The sequence below is a fragment of the Brachyistius frenatus genome, unplaced genomic scaffold (assembly GCF_029030835.1).
Source record: "Brachyistius frenatus isolate BFR_SWC_R1_liver_20210118 unplaced genomic scaffold, ASM2903083v1 Contig_188, whole genome shotgun sequence".
In the NCBI taxonomy this organism is placed as follows: Eukaryota; Metazoa; Chordata; class Actinopteri; family Embiotocidae; genus Brachyistius; species Brachyistius frenatus.
Window position 1 is genome coordinate 219,492 of NW_027210787.1, and position 20,185 is coordinate 239,676.

At 41.3% G+C, this 20,185-nt stretch overlaps 1 protein-coding gene across 3 annotated transcripts; it reads left to right on the forward strand.

Annotated features, from left to right (window-relative positions):
- Window positions 1-1,068: 1,068 nt before the first annotated feature.
- On the forward strand, window positions 1,069-8,559 carry LOC138632561 (annexin A13-like). 3 transcript variants are annotated; one of them, XM_069718211.1, is made up of 11 exons: window positions 1,069-1,226; window positions 1,887-1,972; window positions 3,234-3,328; window positions 3,425-3,595; window positions 4,397-4,430; window positions 4,704-4,783; window positions 5,233-5,301; window positions 6,725-6,826; window positions 6,962-7,037; window positions 7,130-7,242; window positions 7,322-8,559. In XM_069718211.1, the coding sequence occupies exons 2-11, from the start codon at window positions 1,903-1,905 to the stop codon at window positions 7,439-7,441; spliced, it is 930 nt and encodes a 309-aa protein (XP_069574312.1). In that variant the 5' UTR covers window positions 1,069-1,226; window positions 1,887-1,902; the 3' UTR covers window positions 7,442-8,559. The 3 variants fall into 3 exon arrangements, with proteins under 3 accessions (XP_069574312.1, XP_069574311.1, XP_069574313.1); XM_069718210.1 differs by having other exon boundaries at window positions 1,887-1,962; XM_069718212.1 differs by lacking the exon at window positions 1,069-1,226 and adding an exon at window positions 1,548-1,755.
- The last annotated feature ends 11,626 nt before the right edge of the window (window positions 8,560-20,185 follow it).

Consider the following 20,185-nt stretch of genomic DNA (forward strand, 5'->3'; position numbering starts at 1 on the left):
GTAACTCTGATTCAGCACAAGTGGTACGACACTGCCATCATGAGGAGAGAAATAAATATTATATTGTATTTACTGTCCTTTACAGTTTCCTGTTATGAGACTGGGTCTAAAGTGAAACGTAGAGGTTAGGTTAGGTTAGGTAGTTACTTTATTAATCCCCAAGGGGAAATTTATTCGCTACAGCAGCATACAGGAAGCAATAGATAATAATAGAATAATAGAAAAGCAATAAAATAGCAGTAAAATAGCAGTAAAAAATATAAAATGCACAGTATATACAGTACATTATACATCTATATATATTATATACAATATGTATATTCTATACAGTATAGAACTTACTCTAAGTATTTCCTTTTCATGCTGCTTAATAGATCTACTCCACTTTTAACAGAGTACTTTTGCACTGGGTTTTGATACTTTTATTGAAGAAACAGATCTGAATTCTTCTTTTTATAATTTATCATTAAGAAGGGGGGTCTGACATGGATTCATTTTTGAAAATACCAATCTGAATTCTTGGAACCATACCTAATAGCTGGTAGAACAAGTAGTGTGACAGTACAACATTTAAAACACATTTCCTGCTTTTATTTACCTGACTGGGATTTCAAACTTATTGGCAGTAAGAGAGTAAGCCAAAGTAAAAGTAGGCCTACTTATTAGTTGACACAATGGTCAGAGTGTTGTTTTGTTAGCTTTTAAGTTGAAAGCAGGATGTTAATGTAGCTCGTTTACTGTATTTCCTTTTAGGGTAGGTTAGGTTAGGTTAGGTAGTTACTTTATTAATCCCCGAGGGGAAATTTTGTAGATTCGTTTATAGTTGATGCATCATCTTTTATAAGTTGGTTATATTAAATTTAATAATACATGTAGTGAAGTTTTATAGGGCAATATCTTGTGTTAAACATCAAAATGATTATTAAATGCAAACGTGATGAGTTGCAAGTAAAAGAAAGACTTTAATAAAAGTAGACGAGCAGTTAGTTAACGGTTAACTATTACGTCCAGCAGCTCCACCAGCACCCTGCTCCATCCTGCTAAATTAATAAGCGGCGGTGACGTCACCCCTGCGGCAGCGGACAGGGCTGAGTCCTGCAGGAACAGCCCATCCTGTCTGACACATCAGCCTCGGAGCAGCGCAGCATCAGGACACTCAGCACTCAGCTGTTATTTGTATCTCATAGCAGAGAAGCCCCGGTGTGAACAACATGGGCAACGTACAGGTAAGAACGTTTTCTACAACTAAAATAACATCAGCTCGAAGTGAGCGCAACACAGGAACTTCGTGTAAAGGCACTATTAAAGTGCCGAAAAGTTTGTAGTGATGTAATGGGATAGATATGTAAAAGAAAAGTCTTACAGAGGAGACTTATGGCTTTATTATTTTCTTCGGGAGATCAAAACAAGGCTTTATTTTTTTATTTATTTTTTTTTTTTTTTTTTTTTTGCGCATGGGCAGTCTTTAAAATCCCGAGTAGCAGAACTTGCGCAGTTAACTTGAGCAGAGGGACTGGGCGCTGCCAGGCCGAGGGGGCAACGTGGAATTTCTTGGAAATCAGATCAATAAGGCCGCATTGTGTTTACACGGAGGGTGGGCGAGGAGAGGAAGCTGCACACTGCTGCTGCTGCTGCTGCTGCCGCCCCATGACTCAGCGGTCACACAGGCTGCACCCTCTCCCCTGCACGACACTGCGGCCTGGCTCTAACTCCGTGATACATCCTTTCCTCAACGTCACCCTTTAATCAGTTCCAGTATAATGCTTTAAACTAGTAGTTTTATATATTTTGTATCCGTTTTATTCCACTTTAATGTTATGCTGGCTGCTTTGAATGCACCGCTTATCACTAATATCCAAATTGTCTGCCACTGTTTTATTTCCCAGCCCACCATAGTCCCATATGAGGACTTCGATGTTACAGCTGATATCAAAGCTATTAGAAAAGCGTGTAAAGGTTTCGGTAAGTTTATGTGAGTTTTTATTTCTCAGTCTTTTTTCAGTAACTGTGTATTGCACTGCTAGTGAAGCCTCTCCTCTTTTTGCGTGGTTAAGACATCCATTATCCTATTAGTGCGGTCATGATGGATCCACCTATAACAATAACTTCCCCAATTTATCTGAAATTAAAACATGTAATGTGTTGAATGTGCTGTCAATGAAAAAACTAAATATAATCACGATTTTGCACTCATCAATGTAAAAGTCTGCAGGCTGCTAATAGCATTTGAACCCAAGGCTGTATTTAAAAATGAACATAGACTACAGGTCTGAAAAGTGAAGCCAATGCCAAAGTGCCTTAAAGTTTTATACCACTGAGGGCCAGCAGGGTCTGGCTAAAAAAAACAAAAACCCTGACTCCAATAGTCTCATTCAAAAGGCGTCAACTTCTTCCATGAAATTAAAAATGAATAAAGTTTTTCCACAAGTCATTATGGTGTCATTCACTGAATTCACTCAGATCAGTGTTCTAGTGGTCCTTCTGAAAATAATCCAGTAATTAATTAAATATAATGGCTTGAAGAGAGATATGTTTGGGTGTGTGTGTGTGTGTGTGTGTGGCTGGATTGACATGCCTGGGGTGCAGTCAGTTGACTCCAAAAACACTCTGGTTCCATAGACAACCCATTCAACTTCTCTCGGTATACAAAGTTAATAAAAAAATTCGCCAAGTTATTATAGTGTTGTTCACTAAAGTCATTCTTTGTTATTAGTTTTCTGGTAATCCATCTGAAAATATTTCCATCATTAATTAGATATTAGGCCTCAAAGCTATGTTTGGGGGTGTGTCTGTTTGATTGACAGGCCTTTAGTCCAGTCAGGTTTCTGCTATAGGTGGGTGGGGCGTTGTGTCCTCGGGTTCCCAATTAGATCGAGTCAAAACCACCACTCACTCCTCCTCAGCTCATGCAAATCTAGCCCAGAGTCAAAGTTTCAAAACAGGAGTTCACAAACCAATGGGTGATGTCACTGTGGGTTGTGATGGCATCTGTCCTCTTGGAGGTGCTATAAATGAGCAGCTTTATGTATATGTTGTTAATCAGTCCTGTTTGATCTTATATAACTGTCACTTTAGTAAAAGAGCTATTTTACCCAAGTCTTAACAGAAATGAGTCAGTCTATTGAATGTTTTTTAGGTGTCTGGTTGTAGTGTAATATTGCTGTGCTAGTTAAGTATTTATACAGTGTGTAAAGGTTTTTTAAGCCAACCTTTTATTGCTGCACGTTCTCCAGGCACAGATGAAGAGGCCATTACCCAAATCCTGGCCAATCGTTCTGCAGTTCAACGTGTGGAGATCAAGCGGGCCTACTTTGAAAAGTACGACGATGTAAGTACCTGACTCCTTCTGTTTCTCTTTTATACACACACACATACACATACTGGGATGACAACCACGGACCCTGTGACCTCTGTGTTTGTTGAGGAGTTGGAGGAAGTCCTGAAGAAGGAGCTGACCGGTAGTTTTGAGAACGCCATCATAGCCATGTTGGACCCTCCTAATGTTTACTTCGCCAAGGAGCTGAGGAAGGCCATGAAGGGAGCGGGCACGGACGAAGCCGTGCTGGTCGAGATCTTGTGCACAGCTACAAATGAGGTCTGTCGATTGGTGGTAATGTAGCGGTGTGTTTTTTTTTTTTTTTAACTGAAATCTGTGGAGCTGAGCCCTAAGTCCCAAAATGAGGATATGCTGTAGGTTTCACTTGGCTTGAACTAAAATTCTGTAAGAATGAAATCTCATGAGTATTCAAAATAAATGAAAACAGTTTGAACAGACATATAATGTTTGCAGCACCAGTAATGCAGCTTTGCAAGGAAAACATTCACATTCTTTTGGACTTAAAATATACTTGCCACAAAATACAGCTCTATATTCAGCTAAATATCAATAAACACATGATCTTATCATGTTGTTAAGTATAGATTCCCTCCTGTGACATCTACGCTGATGTTGAAAAAACACGAAAAGCCCTCTTTTGAGTCAGTGTTCTGGCCTCCTGCACTGTAGGAACATGGCGGGTCAACATGAAACGAGGACCTGCTCCTTCTGTTTATATGAAGGGCTCATTCTAAGGTTTCAGGTGATTAAACGAATAAAAACATAATTATGAGTATTATATTCCATTTCCACCAATGGATCCCACTAAATCCTACACAATGGTCCTTGAAACCTAATTAATTGCTGATTAATCTTTCTATTGAATTGAAGCCAGAAAGAAAGACAAATTCCTGAATACCATAAATAATGGAACGCCAGAATAGAAAGCGGTGCTGCGGTTGGTTTTCAGAAAACATACCAAGCGGTATTTATGATTGTTATGTATTTTGAAAGGTGTAAACGTGTTTCTTTGCTGTCACATGTTCAGCTGACTGAAGCTCATCTTCTCTCTCCCAATAGAACATCTTGAGCTACAAGGAGGCCTACGTTGCGGGTGGGTTGTCTTCTATGTTGAGTCATACGAAGCAGCTATGTACCAATCTCATAATCCTTCCTTACTGGAAAGTTTGGCCTGTTAACCAGCACATCTTATTAAAATGTCAACATGATGTAGTAACTCTTGTTTTCCTGCCTGCCTGTCTGACTTTACCCAACCTTGAGGTCACATTTCAAAATCTTTTGCTGCACAGACTGCAGCACAGATACTGTAAGTCGATTTGTGAGTTTGAGTTACCATCTTGGTGACGACTTTTGGTTTTTCCCTCAGTGCATGAGCACGACCTGGAGGCAGATATCGAGGACGATACCAGCGGAGATGTGAGGAACCTGCTGATTGCACTGCTGCAGGTAAAAAAAAACAAAAAAACTTTTAAGACTTTTCAGCAGGAAGTGCTTTTTTTAGTTGTGCTTCTTGAATCTGGAAGGAAGCAGTAAAGAGAAGTTCACTTGTGTTCTTCAGGCTGCGATTCGCCTACTGGGACATTCAGCACATTGTTTGGCATGCCTCAGCCTCAATGCCATCCCCAGCTCTTTCTGTGCTTCCACCCTTCTCTGCTTCCCCTCTCTCTTCCTCCTCCCAGAAAAAAGAAGACAAACACTCAGTGACTCATGTTTTGCAGCAAGGCCTTCGAATATTTCCCATTAACGAGGAGCAGATGATTGTTGTCCCATTAAATGCCTGATATTATTTTTGTAATCCACCGTCTTTGACCTTGCCTCTGCTCACTAAGTCTTTCTTCCTCACATTTCCTCGTCTTAAAGCCCTCCTCATATCTCTGCTGTATCTGTCTCTGCAGGCGAGCAGGGACGAGGGCTACGAGGTGGACGAGGGTTTAGCCGAACAAGATGCTGCGTCTTTGTTTGAGGTACGCTCTCAGATGAGGTCTGTGCTGTGTAATTCCCTCGAATCTAAAGGCCATATTATGGTTTACCCTTTAAATCACGCTGATATTTATGGAGTAATGCGATCCTAGATTTAGGCATTTAAACATGTGATCCCAGGATGACAAGAAAATCCCACATGTCTAAAACTTAATGAATCGAAGCTGTTTTTTAATGCTGCGCTGTGGCTTTTATTACAGCGCTGGATCGTGTGATCTGTGTGCAAATTCTCAGCCAAGGAGTGAAGTTTCATGAATGATGTTTCACAGTCATGTAAATAAGAGACAAAGTAGGCGTCTCTGCACTTGGATTTTGTTGTTCATACACTATGTTTCAAAGAATAGACGCTAACCACAAATTATTCTGCTGGTCGGTTGGTCCATCACTCGCATATCTCAGATTTGGGGGTTTTAGCGACGTGTCTTGGACAACTATTGGATGGATTTGCCTGAAATACCTGCAAACATAATGTAATTAGCAAGTGTAAGAATGCTAGAAAGACATTTTTTTTTAATCCTTTACTTAAGTAAAACTAACAATACTACAGTGTACAACTACTGTGCTACAAGTAAAAGGCCTGCATTCAGTAAAATCTTACTTAAGTAAGAGTACAAAAGTATCAGCATTAAAATAGTACTCATTGCAGAATGGCCCATTTCAGAATCACATATATTATATGATTGCATTATAAATATTGATTACTTGATGTGTAAATCACTTTATTGTTGCAGTTAGAGGTAATTTAATTACATTTTAAACTCCTGGGTAGCTAAATCTATAATATTACAGGATCATTTATTAGTTGAATTTTATTTCATAAGTAATAATCTGAATCTACCAAATAAATAGGTAAGGTTTTATTTATAGAGCACTTAAATAACTTTTAGCCAAAGCTTTGAAATAAATGTAGTGGAGTTCAAAGTGAAGTATTTGCCTCCAAAATATATTCGAGTCACGTAAAACTAAATAAAATACTTGAGTAAATGTATTTAGTTACATTTGACCAATAAGACTAACTAAGATGGCTAACGTGGCTATTTGCATACCTTGTATAGCATTAGCATGTTAATATGTAGCCACTGTAAACAGGTTAGCATGTTGATGTTAGCATTGAGCTCCTGCATGTGCACCATTACAGCTTTACAAGCTGCTATAAAGATTATACAGCATTACACTGACTGTGGTCCGGGATCTCATCAATTAACTTACATTTTTATTGTTTCTGATGGTCCTGATGACAAAAAAATATGAAAATATTGATCCAAGCTGTAATAAAAGAGGAATTATTCTGTAATGAATGAATGGACTCTCTTCAAAACATTTCACATCTGTGACCATCTGTGATAATTAAGAGACACCTAAACCTGAAACAAAAGTCGTGTTTTTTTCTCTGCGTGCACTCGTCAGGCAGGAGAAGGCCGGTTTGGCACAGACGAGTCGACCTTCACCTACATCCTGACACACAGGAACTACCTGCAGCTTCAGACCACCTTCAAGGCCTACGAGGCGGTACGTCCTGAAACCAGTCCTGCAAGCCAAGATTGCTTTTTGCAATGGGGGTTCAATTTTGCGTATGTTACGTCATTTCAGATGCTGTAGTTCTAAATGTTCTCAGGTGTCCTGTGTAAACTCGTTTTCTTGCAGCTTTCGGGAACAGACATCTTGGACACCATTGACACTGAGGCCACAGGAACTCTGAAGGAGTGCTACATCACTCTGGGTAAGAAGGAACACGATCATTCATCGGTCAATTAAATACCAGATATTCATTGCTTCAGTAACACCTGCCGTCACTGCGTGTGTGATTTACAGTGAGGTGTGCTAAGAACCCGCAGCTGTATTTTGCCCGACGCCTTAACGCTGCCATGAAAGGAGCGGGCACCGACGAGGACACGCTCATTCGCGTCATCGTCGGCCGCTCTGAGGCGAGTGTGTGTGCACGGAGATGATCACAAACACGGCCACTGTAGACTATAACACCATTATTATGTCATTAACCAACAGATCGACCTGGACACGGTGAAGGACATGTACCTGGAGAAGTACGACGTCACTCTGAAAGACGCTCTGGACTCTGAGTGTGGCGGAGACTTCAAACGCCTTCTCATTGAGATCCTGCACTAAAACATGTCGCAGCCTCCTCCTGCTGGCCTTATTAAACCACACAGTCTTTCCTCTGTAATCATCCGTCTCCTTTACTCACTCACTTTGTGGATCTTTCTGTCTGTCATCCTACTTACTTTCCTTTTCCTCCCTGTCTCCCTTTCGGAGACAGACAGTTCTCTTTGCAGCACGGACCAAAAAAACATCTCGGTATTAAACAGTTTGGTGTTTTACACACAGTAAACTTGCATTCATAGTCTTTAAATACACACTTTTCAAGAATATTATCTCAGTGGAACTTTCTTACAGTTACGGTCCGATATACAGCAGAGATGCACTAAATGTTTGTGATCCATTTCACAGCATAATGGCAGAGTTATGTAACCTATTTTATATTTTCATTATTATGAACTGAGCATCATGCACGCATATTTATCCAAACAGATAATATCAGTCAAGTCCTTCAGTCACAAGCAGCAGGTCTTTTTCAGCTTTAATCCACCAGTTCAAGCTCATCCCAAAACTGGAAACATTAAGAGGCTGCTGCTGCTCAGTATGACATACGATATGCAGCTCCTTATAGTTTACCACTTTAATAATTTTTCTTGTTCATCATCCAGTCTTTGCCTTTCATAAGATTAAAGCAATGCAAGTGACTTACTTTGCTGCAACTCTCAACACTGAAGTGCCGATTTACCGAATCACGTTTGCTTTAAGTACAGTATTGGCTTTTTGTACTCATGTCCCTAATTGCTAAGTGGGATTTTTAACTCTTCATAGTCTCATTTTCAGCTCACAAACTGCCTTGTTCTCACATCTGTTATTACACAACTGATTTTTTTTCTTGTTGTCATTGAGTAAAGAATTTTACTGCAAAAGAAGACTGTTAGATATTAAGAATGATATTTAATAAGACATTCATTTTTCTCTGTAATCCATAAAGTGCAATCATTGATATGGCCACACACTGTCTGTAGTCATGTATGTTATTGTGTCTTAACTAATTTTATTTAAAACTGACAAAGTATAACAAATTATTTAGCAATTATATGGAAGAAGTAATTCTTAACCTGTTGTAATAACATTTAAAATGTAGTATATACAGTATATATATATCTGAAGTAATAATAAATTTTAACTCCACCAAAATTCATTTATATTGTCATTATTTCCTGTAGAGGGCAGTGTTGCACCACTTATGTATGCTGTCTTATATGGAAAATTGAAACATTGGAGGAAATCATAGTGAAACCAATGACATGTTTATTATATATTTTGTAATATGTAAAACCAGAATATTATAATGGACTTAAACAAACTGTATTATGAAGATTATGATCGGATTCTTTTGTAGCCGACAGCTCAGATGTTAATTTTAAAACTTTCCTGGGTTGGTTATCTTTTCATAATGTTTGTGTTGGAGACCTGTGATCCAAAGCTGTACAAAAAGTTGGATTGTAACCTAAAACATTTTGACTTTTTGCAGAGTGTAGAAACTGTGGGACGCATCTGGGCGAGTTCAAAGTGGATTGTGGGGAGGAAAAGTTCAAAACACTGGAGAACTGCTTCCAGATGCACCGACACAAGAGCGGCCCATTTCTCACTTTCTTTCTCTTGGTTTGGTTTCCTTCTCAAAAACGTAAGTCTTATGTCCTCTACCAGCTTCCCTGTGTATATTTCTCTCTTCCTCCTGCCCTGATTGTTGCAGCACTGAGGGAAAAGTTCAGAGTGCACCTGCCCTCTCTTCACATTCCTGCTACCTGTATATCTGCGCACCATATGTAGCCCAGTTCACTGTCCAGCTCGTAGTACACTCAAAGTCTGGCAGGTCGTCTCTGTCTGGCTGAGAGTGTGTGTGCATCACACATACCTGCTAATGTAAGACAAGGCTAGAGGTTCAGGTTCATTGTGGACACAAGTTTGAAGAAACATTTGTCTAAATATCTGAATAGTGTTTCTTTTAGAGTGAAAGCTACTCTATTACATCAGTTTTCTGAGGAATTACTTAATAAAAACACAAGTTATAGACAAATAACTGATATTTAGACAAATGTTTCTTCAAACTTGTGTCCACAATGAACCTGAACCTCTAGCCTTGTCTTACATTAGCAGGTATGTGTGGTGCACACACACCTCTCAGCCAGACAGAGACGACCTGCCAGACTTTGAGTGTACTATGAGCTGGACAGTGAACTGGGCTACATATGGTGCACAGATATACAGGTAGCAGGAATGGTGGGAGGGAGGATGAAGGCAATTAGGATATTAGGAATAAGGATTAACTGCGTGTTATTATTTAGTTTCATGACATTAAATTCCATTTTCTGTTGTATCTTGAAGCTCATAAAAACTGAGAATACTGAAACAAACTCTAAACGCCATCTAATAATGTCTCTATATGAAAAGACATGTTCTGACCAATAATACATCCATACCCTGTTGACACGCTCATATGATTGCCTTCTCCTCCATCTGCGCTCCGTTACCCTCAGTGCTAATGTGCTCGGCCAACCGGGTCTGACCTTTTTCCTTCAAACATTTATCTTCCTTAGTCCACTGTAACTCATCCAACCAGTCACACATCAGCCTGGAGGTGGTTTCAATTTGTCTCAAGTCATGCTTTCTGTTATGTTAGTCAACTCATGTCTGCTTATTGTCTTTGGCCTCCCGTGTAAGTTTTTGACAGAGGTTGTGCATACTATTTTGATTAGTTCATGAACTGTGCTGCACATGCTTCATTCGTGGTAACACTGAAAACCTTGAACACGAGAGAGCTAGAGCACTCAAACCTGCATATTAATGGCATTAATCTCCCCACCAGTCCTGATTTATTGTGCAATTTATGGCACACACTAACCTGGAGGTCGACTTCAAAGACTGAAATATTAACATCAAGTGGTCTACGGGTTTTCATAGAACATATGCCCAGGATCGTAATGTGCTTTTTGATGTTGTGCCAAAGCAGAGCAGCTCTCTGGAACTGAGGGTCACCGGTGGAAGTGTGTAGGAAGGCCATTAGGAGGTTAACTACACGGCTAATATAATTTCAACTGTTTAGATTCATGATGAGGGACCCCTGTGCTTTGATGTGCAATAGGAAACACCTGGCAGCTTTCACCAAGACCAGTGTTCGATTGAGGCTCCACATCTCTGACTGAGGCCTGTAGGGAAAAGCTCTTGATGAGATTAGTGCATGACAGATTATCGGTTTCTAAATGCTCCGTGTGGGAGATTTGAAATGAAACATTCTCTGCATAAAAAAAAGAGCATCCTGCCATTACAGAAAACGCAGTGACAGTTTGTTTTATAACATGCGAGAATGTGCAGCAGTGGAGAAAGAAGTATTCAGGTTCTAAAGTAAAAGTATGAATACCACACAGTGAAAATACTCTGCTTCAAATAAAATCCCTGCATTCAAAACCTTACTGAAGTAAAAGTATATATTATCAACAAAATGTAGCCTACTTAAAGTATCAAAAGTAAAAGTACTATGCAGTAAATGCTCACTGTCCGTGTTGTACTGTTGTACATGATGATTTTGGATTAAATATTACTGCTGTAGTTATTTAAAGTTATGCTTATATTAACTACTTCATGTACTGTTTAGTTTGATCTACTTATATAGATACCTATAAAATAATTTTTTATTTTATTTTGTTTCTAACCACGTTTCTCTAAAATGTCAACAAGATTGGAAAAACAATGCATTTTCCAGTGAATCCAAATGGGTTTTCCAGTTATTTAGCATACATTTTTTTGATAATTCTTCTCAACACATAAGTGAGCATTTAATCAGAAAAATAAAAAAATAAAAAATCATCTGATTTTGAGATACATGTTTTTCACTATACAGGAAGAGTATGAAAAACTGTAACCTTAAAAGTAACGACTTACTAAAGCTGTCAGACAAATGTAGTGGTGTAAAAAGAACAATATTTTGCTGCTATAAGTGGGGAAATATTCAAGTAAAGTAGAAATACCTCAATTTGTACTTAAGTATAGTACTTGAGTAGATATACTTACATTCCACCACTGCTGTATTGTGATTGTTATCCTTTCATATCTTAAATAAATAAAAACAAAATAAAATCTAAATCAACATTTTTTTTTTAAATTAGTTTTACAATTGTAGACAAGCTGTGGATATTTAATAGCTAATCTACTTCTGCCAAAGAGCAGCTGCATCCTAATCATTTCAAATGGCAAAGCTAAAACATGCTAATAACGGTAACTGCTGCAACATAATAGTAGTAATAACAATAAGACAAGTAGGTAAGAGTCATACAGGCAGTGAAGGGACTCATTTACACAGCTCTGTGTACACTGAACTAACATTAGCCGCTGTAAGGTAGCTACTGGTCACACCAGGCAAAAGCTGTAGAGGTAAAACCCCAAAGTGTACAGAAACAAGCAAGGGTGTGTGTAAGTATTTGGAATTCAAGTTTTTAACTCAGAAAAAAAACCTTTAACTCCTTTTTTTTTTTTTGTGTGTGGATAAGATGACATTTCGCTTTAAACCGCACTCCATGTCACACCAAGCAAAGTCCTTACACAGAGGTTTCAGCAAAAACATCTGCTAAACAAACCGATTTTTATTGGATTTACTAGAAAAGATCAAATATACACTTAATTACAGCTTGGTTTGGGTAAACAGTAACTATATTGTCAGGTGTTAATATTTAAAATAGCAGTTTCATTTTGATGGAGCCTTAGTGACTCTCTGTAAGTCCGTAACAGGCACAAAGTGGTCATTAAACAAGGCATGCAGGAGATATTCACATTAGAAAATGGCGGCTAACATGAAACACATGATCTTAAAAAAAACACACTCCTGAATGAAAACCAGGGCCAGCAGAACAACCACAATGATCTGAAAGTCCTTTGGCATCAACAGAGTAACTGAATTACATAAATAAAAGACGGAAACAAAGACTTTTTAGAACATAAAAGAAGCAGAAAACTCAAGCCACAAGAAGCATGAACACAGTTTAGACTCGTCGTTTGTACCTGTGTAGAAATCCTGACATGGTACTCGTGTTTTCATTATATAAATATGACTGATGCAGAATGCTACACTTTTAAATACTCAGGTCATATTAAGCTTGTTTTTAAAACAAAATCGTCTTTAAAAAGTCAAATTAGCTGCATGCTAATCACTAGAAAATCAAGCAGCTTGAAGAGTTAGTTCAAGGTCTGGAAAATAATGTTCTTCAGTTTTTAGACCAGAGTTAAATGAGAAGGTTGACACCACTCATACCTATTAGTTAAATATAAATGTTTAGTTAGCTTAGCTTAGCATAAAGACTGGAAGCCCGGAGGAAACAGCAAGCCTGAATATAAATTAATAATCACAAATTCTTGCTTTTACACTTTGTGGGTTGTTTTTTTTGTACACATTACACAAACAAAATATAGGACAATTAGTGAGTTTTAAAGGTGCTAGTAGGTGTTTTTGTTACTTGTGAATAGAGTCGGGGTAACTCTTTCCTACCTCTCCACTCTGCTAACATGCTGCTGGCTGAATATTAAAACTGACAGATGTGAGAGTAGTATCAATCTATGAGCATAGTTTTAAAAAATTCTAACAATTCCTTTAAAAACAAGCCAATGAAACTAGTCCATCCTATAAATGGATTAACATGAAGTCTTCTGAACTGAAATCACAAAGAAACAACATCGACGTTTGGCTTTCCTTTGTTAAGCTGCCACCCAGAGGACTGACACCCCACTTCCTGTTTGGTGGCTGATCTGGTTGACGCGTCCACGCACACAGTCCAGTGTGAAGAAAACCGTGGTGCCATTGTGAACCTGGAAGGAGGCCCGTAGACTCACACTGGCCCAGTGGCTGCCTTCAGGCATCTGGCCGGCCACCTGCTGCGCCACAAGGACGGGCCGCGGCCCTTCTACGTCACGGCCCCCTTCTGAACCCGTCGAATCACTTCGCCTGAGCAGAGTCACCTTTACCAAGTTGCAGGAGTGAATGAGTTTGAGGTCCAGAGCCACGCTGGCAGTGCCGCTCTCCCTGAAGACAAAATCTCGTCTCTGAACTGCGGATCCTTTCGCCAGCAGCCCCATCTGGGACACCTGGGGGCTGGTCTGGTGGAAGAACAGTGGCTTGTTTCGAACTGCTCCGGAGGGAAGGCCGGTGTGGGCCACAGAGGCAGACAGAGAGGAAGAAATGGCAGCGGGGACCCAAACCAGACTGAGAATACTGATGCCGGTCTCGTCGCCAAAGAAGCGTACGTTGCACTGAGCAGGAGAGAGGATCTCGAAGCCCAGCGTGTCCCCAGGGCCAACTTTAGCCGCTCCAGTCAGAGATATGGATGTGTCCCGGTAGTGGACTCCTGGTTTGAAGGCACGGGACAGCTCCGTGCTGGTTCCATTATAGTTGAGATAAGCCAAAATTTGGAAGCCCTCACTCACACAGACCTGACCCATCGAGTACAACGCCTGCTGGAACACAAAACGCACGGTGCCACTCTCTGCAAAACGGATCCCGCGGCCGTCGTGAGTCAATCCCACAACGTAAGGGTCGGAGGTGGAGGTGGTACGGAAGACTGGCCGGTAATTTGTGTGGTAATGTGCGGAGACCATTGCCTGTGCTGTCATGGCAACAGCCCCGGTGTCGTGAGAGAGCCAGAAGAGGCTGAGCTGAGCTGCAGCGGGGTCGTACAGCTGCAGACCTTCACTGCTTTGGTTACAGTGGAGGCTAGCGCTCCGGAGGAAGAGGGACATGATGTGACCCGGGGCGACCTCCGCCACCCCACTGATGCTGACGCTTTGGAGCGACCTTCCCTCCCGCTGTTCCACCCGCACGCCGCTGAGGTCGCGACCTTCGGAGCCGTCTGTGCTGTTCATGCGCAGACACACCTGGATGAAGCTGCGGCAGCCGTGGCTCACCGAGAGGTTCTCATCCAGCCAGACCAGACCGTGCTGCCTCATCACCAGGCGCCCGTCCTCGGCGGAAACCAGACCTGCGTCGCCTCGTCCCTGGATCTGGAGCTGCACGCTGGGGAAGGCATGAGCCAGGATGTGGCCTTTTGACCCCAGCAGACTCACGTCGCCGGCCCAGGACAGAGAGAGAGCGCTGTCGCTGGCAGCAGGGCCCGAGCAGAGGGCGTCTGTGGTGAAGGTACAAGGTGAACCCACCGGTTCTCCGTCACACTCATTGCAGGCCTGACACTCGTCCATGTCCGAGTTGTAGAAGTAGCCGTGACCGCACATCCCGGAGTGGGCGTCTCGCTCTGTCATGTCCTGGCACCTGAATCCACCTGGTGACATCGCAGCATTCATCAGTGGTTCAGCAAGTCAACAAGATGGAAAATATGGGAATGTTGGGATATATTAGCTTCAGTACACGAGGATATTATCAAATGTTCGCAGTAATTCTTAGTACCTGGAGTGTTGAGACACTTCTGCTGATCTCCACACAGATCAGCTATTTCAAGACATTCATCTCTGTCCTGTCAAGATGCGGCGAGAAGAAAGTGAACCAACAGGCTTGTTTCAATTAGACGGTACACAAACATTTATACCTTCAAGCTTTCCTCTCATTTCTTCTGTCATGGCAAACTATTCGATAACATTATGTGAAGAAACCATGTTTGCTATTGCTGATGGACCCACCAACAAAACAACCCATGCATAACGCGGTAAAAAGAAGATTAAAAGCTACTTCATGTTGAAAAGACAATAATGCCAACCTGGCAGATCCTGTCTGCGTGGACTGAACACTGGGCGACCAGGAAGAAACCGGCGGGACAGATGGTGCACTTCTCACAGCGAGGATGACCACTGCTGAAGTCGCAATACTCCTCAGGGCCGCAGGTGCCACAGGCCAACAGGGACCGACCCATCTGATGGCATCACACATGATGATACAGAGATTAACTGAACAGTAACAGTAGTAGAAGTAGTAGCTGTTCACCAGATGTCATATATTGCAGATATCTTCCTTGTCTCGTCCATATAATGTATTCGCATACTTCAATCATCGAGATGCATGCAGGAAAGCATGGACAAACTCTTGGGCTCAATTGCTAAAGATTCTTCTAAGGTGCAGTTAAATCCCACCGAAGCATGTAAAACCATGAAACCATGTCAGAGTCACATTTTGCCTCGACCAAGTGTGAAAAGCACACATGTTTGACCTGGGTTAAAGATGAACAGGAACCTCCTCATGTGAAAGAGTGACAAAGTCCGAGAAGGGAGAAAGTCGAGGATAGTTGGATGGAACAAACACGGGAGGTTCACTCGCATAACTAGTGCGCAATTCCAGGAGAAAGTAAAAGTCAATGTGGATTTCTTTTATGTAATAAAAGTCACATAAAAACAATTTTTGTAGGCTATTTAATTTTCGTTAGTAACTTACATTACTTAACAATTATTTATTTTAACACAAACCTTTTCCGAACCCTAACCACAGGATTTTTGGTGGCTGCACTTAGGGCACCTTACTTTTCATGTATAGACAAGGCAAAGTGTGTGTACAACACAATATCACACCAAAGTGTGCAGTACACGCGGCACTCCACTAGAGGGCTGTGTGTCGCCTTTTTGTATTGTGGTGGCCCGGGGGGAAAAAAACAATTGCATTGCTAAAGGAAAAAAATCTGCTTGTCTTATCCCAGACTCAAATCCAGGCCTGCTGGTCAACCATCTGCCATTTTGTACTTTATTGAATGACCATTGTCACGCAATACCCTCTAGTGGACAGACGGGTGTAGTACACACATTGGTATGATATCAGGTTGGCTTTTACAGTAGCTCATTGATACTTTGTGATATATCCATATAGTTACAAATTAGTGAAGCCTCTAATATCTGATATCACATTTACTGACAGGCTGTAGTTTATATAACATTTTGAACACGCGTGTACTGATTCAACTTGCAGTTCACCTCCATCACACTGGCCTCCATGTCCACCTTGTGTAAAGAAAGAGCCTGCTGTGCTTGGTGGGCTCGAACCTGCCCACTCAAGGTTTCCATGTGACTGTCTAGCTCCCCCTGCAGGTTCTGGAAGGATGTCTGTTTGATGCTGTCCATCAATATGTTATACTGAGCTTTTACCTGGAAGTACAAGTAAAATATGAAAAGTTTTAGTGTGATCACAGCGATAATCATATGAATACACAAATTACTTTACAAAATGTGAGATTAATCTGCATATACATGTCCTAATTTAATCTCCACTGTGCTCTACCTTTGATCCACACATGGAATTGATCACACAGAGGTCAGCAAAATAAAACTTTTATAGATGATGTGTTTTCCACCCTTTCATAATGTTTCTTAGATCATTGCCCAATTACAAAACCACCAACTTTTAACATCTTCCTCGTCATAAATCACAGCAGCCTTACTTGCTCCATCTGTTCATGCATCCTCCTCTGCTGCTCCAGGATTTCTCTCTGCTGGTTGACCAGCGTCCCCTGCTGGTCACTCAGGAGCCTCTGCAGCTCCTTCACCTCACTCTGCTGGCCCCGGAGGGCCTCGACCAGCCTCTCCTGGCTCTTAGACAGCTGCAGCTGCAGGACAAGAGCATCCTCTGAGGGGACCTCATTGGTCCCTGTGGCAAAGAAAAACAAGTTTGACATGGCACCTGAAGAGATTATCGTTTTCTCACAAAAAGGCTGCAGTTTAGTTTCGCTCTCTTTTCTGACACTTACCTGGCTTCATGTCACATGACAGCTGTATCCATGCACCATGTTCCGACCCAAAGTCTGGGAGCTCATCCAGAAACTGTGCCGCTCTGTCCGTCACATGAACAGGTGAAGAGTTTCCTCTCCCGTCATCTCCTCCATGCGTACTGCAACCGTCTCCGATGCAGGGCTTCTGCTTCTGGCGCAAGCGGGAGGGCAGTTTACATCCAATCCCTTTGCACTCCCGCGTTGCACTGTCATCATTTGTGGGATGATGAGAGACTGTCGTCGGACAGGTACCACCGGCACACCCTGGATGAAACACCTCCGCTGTGACGGTCCTCGGGTTTGTCCTCCTGCCATCCGTACCTGCGGCTTGCGTAAAGCCTCCGTGCTGAGGCTGGACGATGGTGTACGGTGCTAACGGCGCACTCTGGGCTTGGTGGTGACTGAAGCGAGCATCCTGTTGGTAACTCGGATAGGCTTGTCCTTGCCTGGACTGTGCAGAGTGGTGAAACTGCCGTCGGGACGCGGATGTGTCCGTGCGCCCCTGGCAGTGCGCTCCGACGCACGGTCTGCTCCAGTCCTGGCCAGAAAAACAGCGCGTCCCCCGGCAGATCTCAGATACGGTCCCCGTGCCGAGGATAGTTGTGATAAAGAGTACAAATATCGCAGAAAAACGTGCCATGTTGCAATCCTCAGGGTTAAAAATGTAAACAGGCCACATGTGAAAGGTGGCCCCTTTTACGCATCAATCCTTCAGTCTCGTGGATCCTTTTTGATCATGTCCTTAAGAGTCCATCATATTAGTAACTGCACGTACCTGTAACTGCCTACTGAACTTGAACACGGGACTGCGGAGTCATTCAGCTTGTCTCCATCGCGCGCACCGCGGTTTCTTCCCCCTTTGCCCCTTCTGGAGATAGCTACGTCTAGCCCACATGTGGCGCTCACTGCTCCTAATTGGCAACAGGTTTTGCTCCTAGTCTTAAATTAACCCATAGCTTTCCCGGACATACCACTCTACCGAGTCATTCCATTCCTACTGAAACTTTGCATGTGGTAGATATTTGAACTATTCTCATGTTATTTTTATTTATTTATTTATTTTTACTCAGGAAGGTCATCCATAAGCAGTTTTGGACACATACAGTAGTGATCAGAACCTCCACGTGGTCCCGAGGAATTTCAGAGTTTTTCCACATGTTACTATTTTCTATGCAAAGGGACATTCGCGCTCTCTTTTTTGTTTTTTTGTTTTGCTTTTTTTCCTTTTGTAATTCATCTTGATGACAGGATTAGCCCTGTGGGTTTTTAACAAGTCCTCTCAGAATTAAAAACCTTGCATTTAAATGCCATCAGAGCTTTGATCTCCTCTACAGTACTGGATTAGGGTGCTCTGGCAGGACTTTTAAAACACAACTCTGTTATATTGTAAAGCTGAAGCCAAAACTGCCTCCCTGTAAATTGTAAACTTTATAACAGCTTATTGCCACTCTCATTTCCCATTCCTGACCCCCACATGGCATTGATTAAAGCTCTAACCCACATTAGAAACACTTAAATGTTTCCCTGGCTTCTCATTTCAATGGCAAAACAGGACTCAGTCTCTCATTCACACACTCACTCACACTGAATATACTTAAATTGGTATGTAAATCCTCCATCACCAAGCAGCTGGTTATTAATCATTTGGAAGTGCTTGTAAACAGCCACATGGTGAATGTCCTGAGTTGGAAATTTAGACTTTCTAAAAGCACGAAGAAGAGCTGTAAGTGCAGTGTGAGCACACAGCTGGTGATGTCAGGAGGGCTCTGAGACATAATAATTTACACACTCACTGAGACCACACATGACTCTGAATGTGGCGACTGACATTGAGAATCAAGAAGAGACACAACAAGTTGACCAACAATGATTAAAAGTGGAAACTCTAAAATGCTTTTATATTTGTTATATACATATTTGACCTCACACATGTCTTACACTGTCTGAACCATTCACAGTGCTGATAGTTGTGCTATTATCATCAGAATCTTTTACTGGCAAGAATATATAATTCACTCGTACCCTATATTTTATCTTTATATACTTTTTTTTTTTTATCCATTTTCTTGCTTGAAGTAGGGGGAAACGCTTGAAGTTTTTTTTGTCTTGAAAATATCTTATTTAATTATTCTTTATTATGTAAATATGAAAATTACCACAGAACATATAAACATAACTAAATAAGGAATAAAAACACATGCAGAATCGTACATTTCTTCATCCTTTCCATTATAATAGCTCTTTATTGTTGTTGGTTTATTTTTATCTGTGGTCACATTTCACATTATCCAATAGGATTTTGCTGGAGCGTATAAACTCCGTCTCTCACTGTTAATAACAGGTCCATAACTTCTCTGATATTCTGCTTTTTGTTCTGTCGTAAACATAAACATATGGCTGGGCAGCAGGGAATCGCTACATTTTACATTTGATGACAGGACTCAATTTCATCCCATCAAACTCACTTCACGCTAAAACTTGTGCACGAGTGTCCGATCCTCGACACAACACACGACGTTAGATACGTATTAAATAAAGTGTGGCTTTATCACTTACATTACTATGCCGCTGCGCCTGCTGGAAGCGTTATGTTTTTGGAGTGTACGTTAGTCTGTTTGTCTGACATTTGTGAGCATGATATCTCCACCAATATACAGAATATTTCTTTAAATTTAGTACAAAAGTTCACATGGGCTCAAGGTATGAACAGATTAGATTCTGATGGTCAAAGGTCAAAGGTCACTGACAGCTCACAAAACCCATTTTTGGACATAACTCAAAAATTAATATGCTAACACTCAAATATCTCATTTATATCCAAAAGGTGAAGGGTCTTATTTACTGTGACAAACATAATATTCTGCAAAAACACTTTTCTGGCCACAACTCAGGAACAAAAAGGGAGATTTTAACATCTTGTCTGATACGAAATTTGTGACACTAATCTTGGGTGTCGGGTTGAAGATATGTGTGAAGCATCTACGTTTTAAGTTTTGTGGCCGCAGCAACATCTCTACTTGAAGCATTTATGGCTGCAACTCTGTGTTCTATCAGAACCAAATTTATTAGACAA